Raw genomic sequence first — 16,652 nt, forward strand, 5'->3', positions numbered from 1 at the left:
TTGCATTTAAAGAAACCTCGCCAATTTTTTGTTATGGATTCATTATTCTTTTTACTAAAATCCCTTCTCACTAAGTCTCCAATCGTTTTAGCCCTGCGTGAGATAATTACACTTAGTGGATATACCTTGTAGATCTAAATCTCCATCCAATATAGTCAACCTCTTCTTAATTAGCTTGCAGATGAAGTCAAATTGTTTACTATAGGTAGTTATAAAAACAGAATTTATGCTTACCTGATAAATTACTTTGTCTTGCGGTGTATCCAGTCCACGGATTCATCCTTACTTGTGGGATATTCTCATTCCCTACAGGAAGTGGCAAAGAGAACACACAGCAGAGCTGTCCATATAGCTCCCCCTCTGGCTCCGCCCCCCCAGTCATTCGACCGACGGTTAGGAGAAAAAGGAGAAACCATAGGGTGCAGTGGTGACTGTAGTTTAAACAATAAATTTGAACCTGACTTAATTGCCAGGGCGGGCCGTGGACTGGATACACCGCAAGAGAAAGTAATTTATCAGGTAAGCATAAATTCTGTTTTCTCTTGCAAGGTGTATCCAGTCCACGGATTCATCCTTACTTGCGGGATACCAATACCAAAGCTTTAGGACACGGATGAAGGGAGGGAACAAGACAGGTAACCTAAACGGAAGGCACCACTGCTTGCAAAACCTTTCTCCCAAAAATAGCCTCCGAAGAAGCAAAAGTATCGAATTTGTAAAATTTGGCAAAAGTATGCAGTGAAGACCAAGTCGCTGCCTTACAAATCTGTTCAACAGAAGCCTCATTCTTGAAGGCCCAAGTGGAAGCCACAGCTCTGGTGGAATGAGCTGTAATTCGTTCAGGAGGCTGCTGCCCAGCAGTCTCATAAGCCAATCGGATGATGCTTTTCAACCAGAAGGAAAGAGAGGTAGCCGTCGCTTTTTGACCTCTCCTCCTACCAGAATAGACAACAAACAAAGATGATGTTTGTCTGAAATCCTTAGTTGCATGTAAATAGAATTTCAAAGCACGAACCACATCAAGATTGTGCAAAAGCCGTTCCTTCTTAGAAGCTGGATTAGGACACAAGGAAGGAACAATGATTTCCTGGTTAATGTTCTTATTAGAAACAACTTCAGGAAGAAACCCAGGTTTTGTACGCAAAACTACCTTATCTGCATGGAACACCAGATAGGGTGAATTACACTGCAAAGCAGACAATTCTGAAACTCTTTGAGCAGAAGATATAGCTACCAAAAACAAAACTTTCCAAGATAATAACTTAATATCTATGGAATGTAAAGGTTCAAACGGAACCCCTTGAAGAACTGAAAGAACTAAATTTAGACTCCATGGAGGAGCCACAGGTTTATAGACAGGCTTGATTCTGACTAACGCCTGTACAAACGCTTGAACATCTGGTACTTCTGCCAGACGCTTGTGTAAAAGGATCGACAGAGCGGGTATCTGCCCCTTTAAGGAACTAGCTGATAAACCTTTCTCCAATCCTTCTTGGAGAAAGGACAATATTCTTGGAATCCTAATTTTACTCCACGAGTAACCCTTGGATTCACACCAACAAAGATATTTTCGCCATATGTTATGGTAAATTTTCCTGGTGACAGGTTTTCTAGCTTGGATCAGAGTATCTATGACTGATTCAGAGAACCCACGCTTGGATAGAATTAAGCGTTCAATCTCCAAGCAGTCAGCTGCAGAGAAACTAGATTTGGATGCTTGAATGGACCCTGTATTAGAAGATCCTGCCTCATTGGCAGTGTCCATGGCGGGACAGATGACATGTCCACTAGGTCTGCATACCAAGTCCTGCGTGGCCACGCAGGCGCTATCAGAATTACCGAGGCCTTCTCCTGTCTGATTCTGGCTACCAGCCGAGGGAGAAGGGGAAACGGTGGAAAGACATAGGCCAGATTGAAGGACCAAGGCGCTACTAGAGCATCTATCAATGCCGCCTTGGGATCCCTGGACCTGGAACAGTAAAGGGGAAGTTTGGTGTTCTGACGGGACGCCATCAGATCCAACTCTGGAATGCCCCAAAACTGAGTATACCTCCGGATGGAGTTCCCACTCCCCCGGGTGAAAAGTCTGACGACTTAGGAAATCCACTTCCCAGTTGTCTACTCCTGGGATGTGAATTGCAGATAGGTGGCAAGAGTGATCCTCCGCCCACCTGATTATCTTGGTTACTTCCTTCATCGATAAGGAACTATTTGTTCCTCCCTGATGATTGATGTATGCTACAGTCGTGATGCTGTCCGACTGAAATCTGATGAACTTGGCCGCCGCTAGCTGAGGCCATGGCTGGAGCGTATTGAATATCGCTCTCAGTTCCAAAATGTTTATCGGGAGAAGAGACTCTTCCCGAGACCATAGGCCCTGAGCTTTCAGGGAGCCCCAGACCGCGCCCCAGCCTAACAGACTGGCGTCGGTCGTTACTATGATCCACTCTGGTCTGCGGAAGCCCATTCCCTGAGACAGGTGATCCTGAGACAACCACCAGAGAAGAGAATCTCTGGTTTCCTGGTCCAGTTGGATTTGAGGAGACAAATCTGCATAATCCCCATTCCACTGTTTGAGCATGCACAATTGTAGTGGCCTGAGATGAATTCGAGCAAAAGGGACTACGTCCATTGCTGCTACCATTAATCCGATTACCTCCATGCACTGAGCTACAGATGGCCGAGGAATGGAATGAAGAGCTTGGCAAGTGCTTAGAAGCTTTAACCTTCTGACCTCCGTCAGAAATATTTTCATTGCTACCGAGTCTATTAATGTTCCCAGGAAGGGAACCCTTGTGAGCGGGGACAGAGAACTTTTTTCGGTGTTCACCTTCCACCCGTAAGACCTTAGAAAGGCCAGAACAATATCCGTATGAGCCTTGGCTCTGAGAAAAAACGACGCCTGTAGTAAGATGTCGTCCAGATAGGGTGCTACTGCAATGCCCCGCGGTCTTAGTACCGCTAAAAGGGACCCTAGCACCTTTGTGAAAATTCTTGGAGCGGTGGCCAACCCGAAGGGAAGGGCCACGAACTTGTAATGCTTGTCCAGAAAAGCGAACCTTAGGAACTGATGGTGATCTTTGGGGATAGGAATATGAAGGTACGCATCCTTTAGATCCACGGTAGTCATATATTGACCTTCCTGGATCATCGGTAAGATTGTCCGAATGGTCTCCATCTTGAAGGATGGAACTCTGAGGAATTTGTTTAGAATTTTTAGATCCAGGATTGGTCTGAAAGTTCCTTCCTTTTTGGGAACCACAAACAGGTTTGAGTAAAAACCCAGTCCTTGTTCTGTAATTGGGACTGGATATATCACTCCCATCTTGAGTAGATCTTCTACACAGCGTAAGAACGCCTCTTTCTTTGTCTGGTCTGTAGACAGACGAGAAATGTGGAACCTTCCCCTTGGAGGAGAGTCCCTGAATTCCAGAAGATATCCCTGAGCAACTATCTCTAATGCCCAGGGATCGGGAACATCTCTTGCCCAGGCCTGAGCAAAGAGAGATAGTCTGCCCCCTACCAGATCCGGTCCCGGATCGGGGGCTACCCCTTCATGCTGTCTTAGTAGCAGCTGCAGGCTTCTTGGCCTGTTTACCCTTGTTCCAGCCCTGCAAAGGCTTCCAGGTTGCCTTGGGCTGTGGAGAGTTACCCTCTTGCTTTGCGGTCGCAGAGGTTGAAGCAGGACCGCTCCTGAAGTTGCGAAAGGAACGAAAATTAGCCTTGTTTTTAGCCTTAAAAGGCCATCTTGCGGGAGGGCATGGCCCTTTCCCCCAGTGATATCCGAAATAATTTCTTTCAACTCAGGCCCGAAAAGGGTCTTTCCCTTGAAAGGAATATTCAGTAACTTTGTCTTAGACGACACATCGGCCGACCATGATTTAAGCCAAAGCGCTGCAGTAGTTACAGGAATAATGCAGGCAATAGGTTGGAGAAGGAAATCTTGTTGTACAAATATTTTCTTTAGTAAACCTTCTAATTTCTTATCCATAGGATCTTTGAACGCACAACTGTCTTCAATTGGTATGGTTGTGCGCTTAGCTAGTGTTGAAACTGCCCCCTCTACCTTAGGGACCGTCTGCCATGCGTCCCGCCTGGGATCAGTAATGGGGAACATTTTCTTAAAGATAGGAGGGGGAACAAAGGGTACACCTGGTCTCTCCCACTCCCTATCCACAATATCCGCCACCCTCTTCGGGATCGGAAACGCATCAGTGTATACAGGGACTTCTAGATATTTGTCCATTTTACACAATTTCTCTGGGACCACCATGGGGTCGCAATCATCTAGCGTAGCTAATAACTCCTTAAGCAGCATGCGGAGGTGTTCCAGCTTAAATTTAAATGCTAAGGAATCTGATTCTGCCCGCTGAGAAACCTTTCCAGTGTCAGAAATTTCTCCCTCGGACAGCACATCCCTCACCGACACTTCAGAGTGTTGTGAGGGTACAACAGATAAATCCTCCAAAGCTTCTGATTGCTCATACTCTGTTCTTAAAACCGAGCTATCACGCTTTTTAGGAAAAACTGTCAGTTTGGATAAAAATGCCGCAAGGGAATTATCCATGGCTGCTGCTAATTGCTGTAATGTAATAGGGGCAAATGCGCTAGAGGTACTAGGCATCGCTTGCGCGGGCGTAACTGGTGTCGACACATGGGGAGAGGAAGGTGGGCTATCCTCATTACCTTCTGTTAAGGAATCATCTTGGGATACATTTATAAGTGAAACATTGTGATCTTTAAAATGCTTAGACACATTAGCACACTTAAAACACAAATGTAAAGGGGGTTCCACCATGGCTACTAAACACATAGAGCAACGTCTATCTGTAGGCTCAGACATGTTAAACAGACTTAGACAGCACTCAAATACTGAAATATACAATTTGAGAAAAAACGGTACTGTGCCTTTAAATAATAAAAAGCGCACACTTTTTTACTAAATCTTAAAAAATGATCCAATCTTTCTGAAATTTTTAACACACTATCTTAATGCTTTGGAATGATTGCACAGTAAATTTCAAGTCAATTAACCCCTTAATGCCCGAACCGGAGCAACCTAAAGCTGACAACCGGTTAGCCAACTACAGCACCGTGCCACAGCAATCTGCTGTGGCCCTACCTTGCCCCTGGGGATTAATTTGATGAAAATAAGCCTCTATGAAGTCCTCTCAGTAGTCTTTGGACCCTCCACGTGAAGCTGCATGAAGCTATCTGCAATATGAACTGCGCAACTGAGGCGCAAAATTTAGGCCCCCTCCCTCTCCACTCCGGAGTTGTGGGGCCTTCAAAACCCTAAATAGGTGTCTAAAATTCTACCATGTGGAATAAAACCCCATAAAACACTCCAAAAGTAATAAATACTTGAATAATGATTATATATTCACAAAAAAATAATCGATTGCCCTTTAACAGTGTCCACCAGTCTTTGAGCCCTGTTAATTAAGCCTTCCTTCCATACTGAGTCTCAGAATATGGCTTACCTTCCCCACATGGGGATTCTTGTCAGTCTTCTAGCATTACTAAGTCTTGACTAGAAAAAGATGACTGAACATACCTTGTAGCAGTTAAGCCTGCAAACTGTTCCCCCCAACTGAAGTTTTCTGGTACTCCCCAGTCCTGTGTGGGAACAGCAGTGGATTTTAGTTACAACATGCTAAAATCATTTTCCTCTCAGCAGAATTCTTCTTCACTTTCTGCTAAAGTAAATAGTACAAACCGGCACTATTTAAAAATAACAAACTTTTGATTGAAGATATAAAAACTACAAATCTAACACCACATTCACTTTACCCTCCCGTGGAGATGCTACTTGTTAGAGCGGCAAAGAGAATGACTGGGGGGGCGGAGCCAGAGGGGGAGCTATATGGACAGCTCTGCTGTGTGTTCTCTTTGCCACTTCCTGTAGGGAATGAGAATATCCCACAAGTAAGGATGAATCCGTGGACTGGATACACCTTGCAAGAGAAATGTATACCTTTTCCATCTGAATCTCTTTTAGTTTGATCTTTGAGAACAGTTTCTCTATTGAATCCTCCCACAAGTCTTCTGGGTTCAAATTATTGATTCGCTTAAATGATTTGCGTAATTATGACTTTACATATGTTACTTATTTAACTGATTGGTTATGATTATAAGTTTAGTTTTGAGCACTCTTTTTCCCACACATATTGCGCTAATATTGCTCTGGGAGCAAGCTACATTGAGTGTAATGGCGCGATCGGGTCGGGCTGTGACTAGACAGCTGCCCAGATGCGCTAAGACAAAAAGCCAGACCCGCTCAATAGAGCACTGAGCCACGGTCTGAAAAATTCTTTTTTTGAATAAAATATGCCTGCAATACTTTAAAGTATAAAGTTAGCGCTAAGATAATGTAATATAATTCTGCACTATGTGATTCAGACAGAACATACCATTTTAAAAAAAGTTTCCAATTCACTTCTACAATCAAATTTGCTTCATTCCCATAGCATTTTTTGAGAAGCATACGGCCAGATTACGAGTTTGGCGTTATGTGCGGCTCGCTACTAACTTGCAAGTTATTGTCACTGCTCACCTCCCTATAGCGCTGCTATTACAGGTTTGCAAAAACCCGGCGTTAGCAGGCAATATGGCAGCGTTGAGCTCCATACCGCACACAAATACCAGCGCTGCTTTGAGCTGGTTTTACGTGCTCGTGCACGATTTCCCCATAGACATCAATGGGGAGAGCCAGCTAAAAAAAAGCCTAACACCTGCAATAAACAGAAATTGCTTTAAATAACAAGGTGCTTACTGTCCCTTTAAGTGCCCTCAAGCTTTTCAAATCTCTTTAAAGCCTTAAATTATTACTTTGTTTCTGATATTTAAAAAGTTCACACTAAAAAACAAACAACATTTAACCTTTACTTTAGCTGATGTGATTAGATTACACGCCTATATAATAGTGTGAAACAAATACAGAACAAAGTGATGACCATAAAGTGCAGAATTTGTACAACAAATAATGGTTTTCTTCCAAATGTAATAGCAGGAAAAGATAAACCTAGGAAATATCTTCAAAGACGTTATATATTTCTGTGATTTTATAATATGGTTGGTGTTATTGCCAGTTTAAAGGGATAGAAAACCCTAACATTTCCTTTTGTGAATCAGACAGAGCATACAATTTTACAAGGTTTCCAATTTACTTCTATTGTTAAATTTGCTTTGTTTTCCATGATATTCTTTGTTGAAGAGATACCTAGGTAGACATCTGGAGCCCTACATGGCAAGAAATAGTGCCCTTGCAAAGGAATAACGATTTGATGGTCCCGAGCCTACTTCCCTGCTTTCAACAAAACATACCAAGAGAACAAAACAAATGTGATAATGTAAGTAAATTAGAAAGTCGCATGCTCTATCTGAATCATGAAAAACTAATTTTGGGTTGTATTAATGTGCACTCCACCATATGATGCAACATGCACTACACAAAGCCACTTACAGATTACAGACACATTTTTTAACCTGAAACTAAAAAAAAAACAAAAAACGGTAAAGGTGGAGTTTAGCGTCCCAAATTATGTAACCATGTTATATTTTATTTCAGCATGTTATATTTTATAATAAATTGTACACTTTACTGTGGGAATTACTTCAGAAAGATAACCTGGGAATGACTTCAGAAACGTACACTTTACTATGGGAATTACTTCAGAAAGGTAACGTGAGGGCAGGACGACCATGGATAAGCTCCCAGTGGCCGTTGCGGCACTCGGGCAGGTAATTAAACAGATCGCTCTGTTCCAATATCGTTCCCGGGCAACCCAACTGCCGCTGGGAACCTGTCCATGCCCCCCCCTTCCCTCATACAGTTCGCTCTGCTCCAATATTATTCTGGGCCACCGCAACCACCACTGGGAACCTATCCATGCAAATTTGCTTCATTCCCATAGCATTTTTTGAGAAACATACGGCCAGATTACGAGTTTGGCGTTATGTGCGGCTCGGTGCTAACTTGCAAGTTATTGTCACCGCTCACCTCCCTATAGTGCTGCTATTACAGGTTTGCAAAAACCCGGCGTTAGCAGGTAATATGGCAGCGTTGATCTCCATACCGAACACAAATACCAGCGCTGCTTTGAGCTGCTTTTACGTGCTTGTGCACGATTTCCCCATAGAGATCAATGGGGAGAGCCAGCTAAAAAAAAGCCTAACACTTGCAATAAACAGAAATTGCTTTAAATAACAAGGTGCTTACTGTCCCTTTAAGTGCCCTCAAGCTTTTCAAATCTCTTTAAAGCCTTAAATTATTACTTTGTTTCTGATATTTAAAAAGTACACACTAAAAAACAAACAACATTTAACCTTTACTTTAGCTGATGTGATTAGATTACACGCCTATATAATAGTGTGAAACAAATACAGAACAAAGTGATGACCATAAAGTGCAGAATTTGTACAACAAATAATGGTTTTCTTCCAAATGTAATAGCAGGAAAAGATAAACCTAGGAAATATCTTCAAAGACGTTATATATTTCTGTGATTTTATAATATGGTTGGTGTTATTGCCAGTTTAAAGGGATAGAAAACCCTAACATTTCCTTTTGTGAATCAGACAGAGCATACAATTTTACAAGGTTTCCAAATTACTTCTATTGTTAAATTTGCTTTGTTTTCCATGATATTCTTTGTTGAAGAGATACCTAGGTAGACATCTGGAGCCCAACATGGCAAGAAACAGTGCCCTTGCAAAGGAATAACGATCTGATGGTCCCGAGCCTACGTCTCTGCTTTCAACAAAACATACCAAGAGAACAAAACAAATGTGATAATGTAAGTAAATTAGAAAGTCGCATGCTCTATCTGAATCATGAAAAACTAATTTTGGGTTGAATTAATGTGCACTCCCCCATAGGATGGAACATGCACTACACAAAGCCACTTGAAGATTACAGACACATTTTTTAACCTGAAACTAAAAAAACAAAAAACGGTAAAGGTGGAGTTTAGCGTCCCAAATTATGTAACCATGTTATATTTTATTTCAGCATGTTATATTATAAATTGTACACTTTACTGTGGGAATGACTTCGGAAACGTACACTTTACTATGGGAATTACTTCAGAAAGGTAACGTGAAGGCGGGACGACCATGGATAAACTCCCAGTGGCGGTTGCGGCACTTGGGCAGGTAATTAAACAGATCGCTCTGTTCCGATATCGTTCCCGGGCAACCCAACCGCCGCTGGGAACCTGTCCATGCCCCCCCCTTCCCTCATACAGATCGCTCTGCTCCAATATTATTCTGGGCCGCCACAACCACAACTGGGAACCTATCCATGCAACCCCCACCCCCCACACACACACAGATTGCTCTGTTCCAATATCATTCTCGGGCACCGCAACTGCCGCTGGGAACCTATACATGCCCCCCTCACACAAATTGCTCTGCTCCAATATAATTCCCGGGCGCGGCAACCACCGCTGGGAACCTATCCATGGTCCCCCCCCACCTCACACAGATCGCTCTGTTCCAATATTGTTCCCGGGCACCCCAACCACCACTGGGAACCTATCCATGCGCCCCCCCCCCCTCATGGCGGGATTCCCTTCTCCTTCCCTCCCCGTGTGGTACCTTCCAACCGTCCGCTGGAATTTTGGACTTTAAACTCCACCTATACCAAAATAGCTATGCACTGGTTAATTTGGTAAATGATTTGCCGCTCTTATCATTATTTGTCTAACAATGCTTTTCAGTGACCCCTATTTCCAGGCTTCTTAAATATTCCAGCTACAATTGCTAGCAGCATGCCAAACTATATAAAGTTCTTGACCTTGTTTTTGCCGAGACTACTAAATCAAAATACAAACAGGTTTGCCCTGCACATGGCGCATTTATTTAGTTTTATGACAGTACAACGTCTATATTAATTGCCCAAACAGCACAGTAAATGCTATTCAATGGGCACAAATCCCACATACAGCTGATACAGCCTAAGTTTATCATATACTTAGTTGCCTCTTATTATTTTTTTTGGTTTGCGAGGAAACAAAGGAACAAACAGTGGGGTGATGGCTTTGCTGTATACAGTATTTTCAGTGTAAAACTGATCACATTATTCACTTCCTGGCACATGTTTAAAGAATTACTATAACTGAATAATGAAAGATAAATCAGCAGCAAAACAGTCACTTCTTTTAAAAAAAAACATGAATTCTACTATGCAGTCTTGTGACATGATCACAATTGCACCATTGAGAAGGATGAAACAAATCATTTTCATAGAAAAGTCAATGAGCTTAAGATGTAGCACTTATAACAGTAATTGCGCCGTTAGCATGGGCTCTCTTTGTAAAAGGAGGTTAGCAAAAAACTTTACAATGTTACAAGAGAACAGGAAATGAGTAAATTAAAACATACTTAAAAGGGACATGAAACCCAAAAATGTTCTCTTTCATTATTTGGATACAGAATACAATTTTAATCAACTTTCCAATTTACTTCTATTATTTAATTTGCTTCCTTCTCTTGTTATCCTTTTGCTGAAGGGTTTATCCAGGAAAGCTAAGGAGCAGCAAATAACCTAGGTTCTAGCTGCTGATTGGTGGCTGCATATATATAACGATGGTCATTGGCTCACCCATGTGTTCAGTTAGAAACCAGTAGTGTATTGCTGCCCCTTCAACAAATGATACCAAGAGAATGAAGCAAATCCGATAATAGAAGTAAACTGGAAGGTTGATTAAAATTGTATGTGCTACCTAAATCATGAAAAAAAATGTGGGTGTCATGTCCCTTTAAGAGACAAAATGGGTAATTTATGCTTCATATATAAGGTCTGTAATTTGGAGAAGTTATTGCTTTTTTTAATAAATATTTTCTTAAAGAGATGTTATTGTTATGATATTCTAATGAAAAATGCCACACACACATGAACACATGCATGTGCACACACGCGCACAACCTGTGCCTTACCCAGACGTTGTAGAGGTCAGGAAACCCAAAACTGGCAGAAGAACATCTTGATTAATTTTAGGTAGAATGTCCATCAGGGTGGTATCAGATAGGAAGATAATAATTTTCTGTGTCAGAGTCACAGCAGCAAGTAGCCCAGCTTCCTTACGGCTATTTAGTCTGCAACCACTGCTGGGAGATACCTGCATTTATTTTAAAATAAATAAACAGAAATAAAAAAAAACACAAAAAACAAACAACAACAAAAATGTAAAAGCTGGATGTAAAGAAGTCTTTACAAAAACAAAATCATGCAAGTCTGTATATTTTACAAATACGCAAAATTTTAAATCAAATTTCAGAGAGTGGTTATTAAACATCTAATGGAGAATGTTGGGGTGTAGCCAGCATATCTAAATAAGCTGTGTAACATGCATTTCAAATCAAAGTCATTGGCGTCCTCATGCAAATACAAAATGTTTTTGTAGAGAGTACGTAAAGCTTTACAAAAATTAAACTTTCATGATTCAGATACAGCATGCAGTTCTAAGACACTTTTACAATTGCTTCTAATATCAAAATGTATACATGCTCAGCAGCAATGTACTACTGGGAGCTAGCTGGTGATTGGTGGATGCACACATTTGTCTTTTGTCACCAAATGTGTTAATCTAGCTCCCAGTAGTGCATTGCTGCTGTGGGGCGGACTTTACCTATGAGTGCAATGCCTTAGTAAGGGGTAAACACAGTAATTTGCAAACAACAGTGCAATAATAAAATGCTCTAATATATGAGAACATTTTTCCGTTTGTACTTTTTCTTCACATTTAAATTTTTTTTTTATATATTAATTTTTTTCATCAGACTTTTCATTATATTTTTTACCATATTTTTTACCATTTTTTCACTTATTGTTTCATCACTTTCAAGTATTTTTTCACTTCACTTGTGACTTTGGATTCTTTTGTATCAACACCGACACATCAGATTTTGCACAACTTTATTTATTCATTTGAACACTATAGACATCACATTCTATCAGGAAAAGACTACCCTGTATATAGGAGTAACCTTAAGAACTATACACCATCTATTTTCACCTTGATTGACACTGCTCACACTTACATACAAGTGTATGTTAGACTATTGTGATACTGTTGACTCTATTGTATGATTGTGTTACTGTGTATTTTATTATTGTGATATTACTGTTATTTTATTACATTATTGTGTTTTTTATTGTGATTAAGCTTCTAATATTCTATTTGTAGGCTTGTAGACATGGATCCATGTATTTTAATGTTTTAAAGCTCTAGAGTGTATTGTAATCATGTATTAAAATTGTATATCTATCTCTATTTACCTTAGCCTTTTTGGCGCTCCCCTCAATCATTCATGTTATTGTTACCTTTTGAGGTTCACTAGTGAGCCTACCGAGGAGAGCTATAGGTATCTTTATTTGCGCAGGGTCAACTTGACAATTTAATTAATTCAGTTATATTAATTGCTTGATGCTTGCAGGTGTAACACAAGTGTGTTAGACAAGACAGTCTCTCCATATCAACCTGGCGCATTTTGCACATGCATTGCTCACGTGAATCTGATCAGAGTCCACAGGACAGTCTTATACCAAGCATTCTTCAAGTACCCCATAGTGTCCGTCTTTACCACCTCTAAAGGAACTTTATTCCATTAATCAACCACCCTTTCTGTCCATAAATACTTCTTCACAGTACTCTGGAACCTACTAGTCTTCATGAACCCCTTGTTCTGGTGATACAATTTGTGTGCTTTATTATTATTATTTGCTTTAACCCCTTAATGACAGAGGACGTACCAGGTACGTCATAGAAAAATCTTCCCTTAATGACAATTGACGTACCTGGTACGTCCTCTGTTGTCTGAAGTGCTGGAAGCGATCATGATCGCTTCCAGCTGCTTACAAGGGATTGTAGTGATGCCTCAGTATTGAGGCATCACTGCAATCCCCTATTTTACATACCGATGCAGAAAGGGCCACTCTGTGGCCCTCTCTGCATCAGCCATTAATCTTAACAGTACACATTCGTTGGTGGGTGGGAGCAGCTTACGAATATAACCTCCTGAGTTGATAATGCCTGAACCGATCTCGCATTGTCGGTGGTTGCTGCCGGGTGGGCAGTTGCGTACGTTCAGGCAACAGTGAAAAAAAAAAAAAGACGTATGTAGATGCAGGGGGATCTCCATTCTTTAATAAGGGATCTGGGAGGGGAGGGATGTAGATCATTTAGTGGGGCCAGCTACACTACAGAAAACAAATATTTTATATAAAAAAGTTAAAAAAACTATTTTGGGGGGCAAATTGGGTACTGGCAGACAGCTGCCAGTACCCAAGATGACGGCAAATAGGTAGAGGGTTAGAGAGATGTATGGGGGGGATCAGGGAGGTTGTGGGGTAAGGGGGGATCCATCACTGCAGACTGTATGAAAATAAATAAAAAAAATATATATATATATTTTTATTTCAGTACTGGCAGACTTTCTGCCAGTACTTAAGATGGCGGTGACAATTGTGAGGTGGGGGAGTGAAGAGAGCTGTTTGAGGGGGGTCAGGGGGGGGGGGTGTGTCAGGTGGGAGGCTGATCTCTACACTGAAGCTAAAAATTAACCCTACAAGCTACCTAATTAACCCCTTAACTGCTGGGCATATTACAAGTGTGGTGCGCAGCAGCATTTAACGGCCTTATTATTACCAAAAAGCAACGCCAAAGCCATATATGTCTGCTATTTCTGAACAAAGGGGATCCCAGAGAAGCATTTACAACCATTTGTGCCATAATTGCACAAGCTATTTGTAAATAATTTCAGTGAGAAACCTAAAATTGTGAAAAATTTAAGTTTTCTTTTTTATTTGATCGTATTTGGCGGTGAAATGGTGGCATGAAATATACCAAAATGGGCCTAGATCAATAATTTGGGTTGTCTACTACACTACACTAAAGCTAAAATTAAACCATAGAGCTCCCTACAAGCTCCCTAATTAACCTCTTCACTGCTGGGCATAATACACATGTGGTGTGCAGCGGCATTTAGCGGCCTTCTAATTACCAAAAAGCAACGCCAAAGCCATATATGTCTGCTATTTCAGAACAAAGGGGATCCCAGAGAAGTATTTACAACCATTTATGTCATAATTGCATAAGTTGTTTGTAAATAATTTCAGTGAGAAACCTAAAGTTTGTGAAAAAGTCATCAAATTTTTTTATTTGATCGCATTTGGCGGTGAAATGGTGGCATGAAATATACCAAAATGGGCCTAGATCAATGCTTTGGGATGTCTTCTAAAAAAAAAATATATACATGTCAAGAGATATTCAGGGATTCCTGAAAGATATCAGTGTTCCAATGTAACTAGCGCTAATTTTGAAAAAAAAAATGGTTTGGAAATAGCAAAGTGCTACTTTTGCCCTATAACTTGCAAAAAAAGCAAAGATGTAAACATTGGGTATTTCTAAACTCGGGACAAAATTTAGAAACTATTTAGAATGGGTGTTTTTTGGTGGTTGTAGATGTGTAACAGATTTTGGGGGTCATAGTTAGAAAAAGTGTGTTTTTTCCATTTTTTCCTCATATGTTATACTGTGTGGGTACAGTAAATGAGTAAGAGGAAAATTACAGCTAAACACAAACACTGCAGAAATGTAAAAATAGCCATTGTCATTAAGGGTAAGAAAATTGAAAAATGGTCCGGTCATTAAGGGGTTAATAAGCCTATCAATTTACTTGAAGGTTTCTACCATATAGCATTTAAACAACATTTATTAATTTTCTCTGTCACGTGCATTTTTAGACTGAACAAAAAAAAAAAAAATAGGCACATCCCAATTCACCAATAGAGCAGTAGTAGTTTTCCACTACTTAGAATTGTGTATTTAGTTTATGTGTTGCACTGGGAGATTTGGTGCCCCCTGAAGCCCCTATCCCCAACAACTTAAGCTCATATTCACCTCATATTTCTCACAAACAGAAGCGGAGAACAAATAGAGGGGTCTTGCAGGGGATAACCGATTTACAATAAAATATATAAATAAAACAGGTGTGAGGGCATAAAGTCCCACCAGTACCCGTCAAAATATGCAGCTGTTCTAAATTTTGCAGCTCTAGGCACAAGCCTAGTTGGCCTATCACAAAACATACCCTGCTTCTTAGTTAGAAAGTTAATGAAACCTTAATTTATCTTACTAGATTCAAAAAGCATAAAAATGTCTGAAAAACAGAGGTCGTATTATTGGGAGATTCAAACAAACAGAAATTAAAATGGCTAATACAAAAAGACGGCAAAAAAATGTAACCATTTTAAAAGGATAGTAATAACATTAACCGTTAATCTTGTGATTGTTGATTTTTTTTATTTTGGAGATTACCATTCAGTGTTCTACCTAGGACGTAATGGGGGCACCACCCGGCTAAAATTTAAGCCAATACTATGCTAAAATTAGCAAACATTAACATTTTTCAATGCATATTGCACAGGTTATCATGAAATGAATTTATGCAAAATGATGCAAGTAATTTGTATCTTGGGGAGCAGAAAATATTATGTTACAAAGTATTACACTGCCACCACCCGGCTACTTTATAATGCAACCCGGCTAGCAAAATGTTTATTGGAGAACACTGCCATACTTTATTATATGCAGTGGTGGTACATAATGCCACCAATTTTTGGTACAAATAAATAAAATTAATGAAAATAAAGATACATAAATAAAGTTTAGTTTTTTTTGTCTGCCTCATGTTAGGCTAATACATGTAAATGAATTAGTCATGTCTAAAAGGGGCAGCAAAATAAAACGTAAGAGCACTTCACAACGTTAGATGGAGAGCGGTTTATTTTTATGTTCCTTACTCAGAACTACAGACAGCTCCCAGACTAAGGTTTTCCTGTGATGCAATAATATATGCAGAATAATCTAAAAATAAATCAAACAAATTAATAAATGAATGAATGAATAAATAAATAAAAATCTAGGATCCATGGTTAGGCGCCATGCGTTAAGATTACAGTGTGTCATTTTTCACTTTGGCTGTACTGATCTGATGTTTAGAATTTATTTCCTTTTTTTTGGTATTCTTACATTTTTATAATACTTATTTTATGGTTTCTACCTCCCTACATCTTTAAAGGAACAAACAAGTGCAAAAATAAACTGCTCTATAGCATTAGGAGATTTTTATCGCACTAATGCGTACCCCTAGATGATTAAATGCTGTGGTCTGGAAGGACAGAAATACTATGCCTTTCCATAAGGAAACATACAAAATGTAGAACACAGGAATAAGCACCGGAAAATGAAACATTTCTCACAAATAAAAAAAGAAAAATTACATTTCAGTACAGGATACATTTGTAATAAAGTGGCCACGTAGGGAAAACTTGGAGACAGGAATATTCCATTTCCTGACTCCTTGCAGGCTCCGCAATCCATGCTGTTCTTTGAATCAGCACATGGGAAATGAGGAGAAATAAGGACACATGCTGAAATAACCAGCTACAATAATGCCATAAAAGAAAGAATAGGCAAGACATGTTCCATATTTATCATAATATATTTTATATATAAAAAAAATGAACTACTGGTCTTCCAATTCTAATTTGAAGTTTATTTTCAGGGACTCAGGAAGTCAATAGGGAAAAATCACAAAACAAAAATGATAAACACAATGAAAATTTAACACCAAAAACAAGGTGA

At 40.0% G+C, this 16,652-nt stretch overlaps 1 protein-coding gene across 2 annotated transcripts in view; it reads right to left on the reverse strand.

Annotated features, from left to right (window-relative positions):
• Window positions 1-16,652, reverse strand: part of WDR81 (WD repeat domain 81) — a 143,441-nt gene that overhangs the window by 70,616 nt on the left and 56,173 nt on the right. For both annotated transcript variants that reach the window (XM_053706227.1, XM_053706225.1), the window contains one exon: window positions 10,942-11,123. In XM_053706227.1, the coding sequence (XP_053562202.1) occupies window positions 10,942-11,123 (182 nt within the window). The remainder of the gene's footprint in view (window positions 1-10,941; window positions 11,124-16,652) is intronic.

The sequence above is a fragment of the Bombina bombina genome, chromosome 3 (assembly GCF_027579735.1).
Source record: "Bombina bombina isolate aBomBom1 chromosome 3, aBomBom1.pri, whole genome shotgun sequence".
Classification (NCBI taxonomy): domain Eukaryota; kingdom Metazoa; phylum Chordata; class Amphibia; order Anura; family Bombinatoridae; genus Bombina; species Bombina bombina.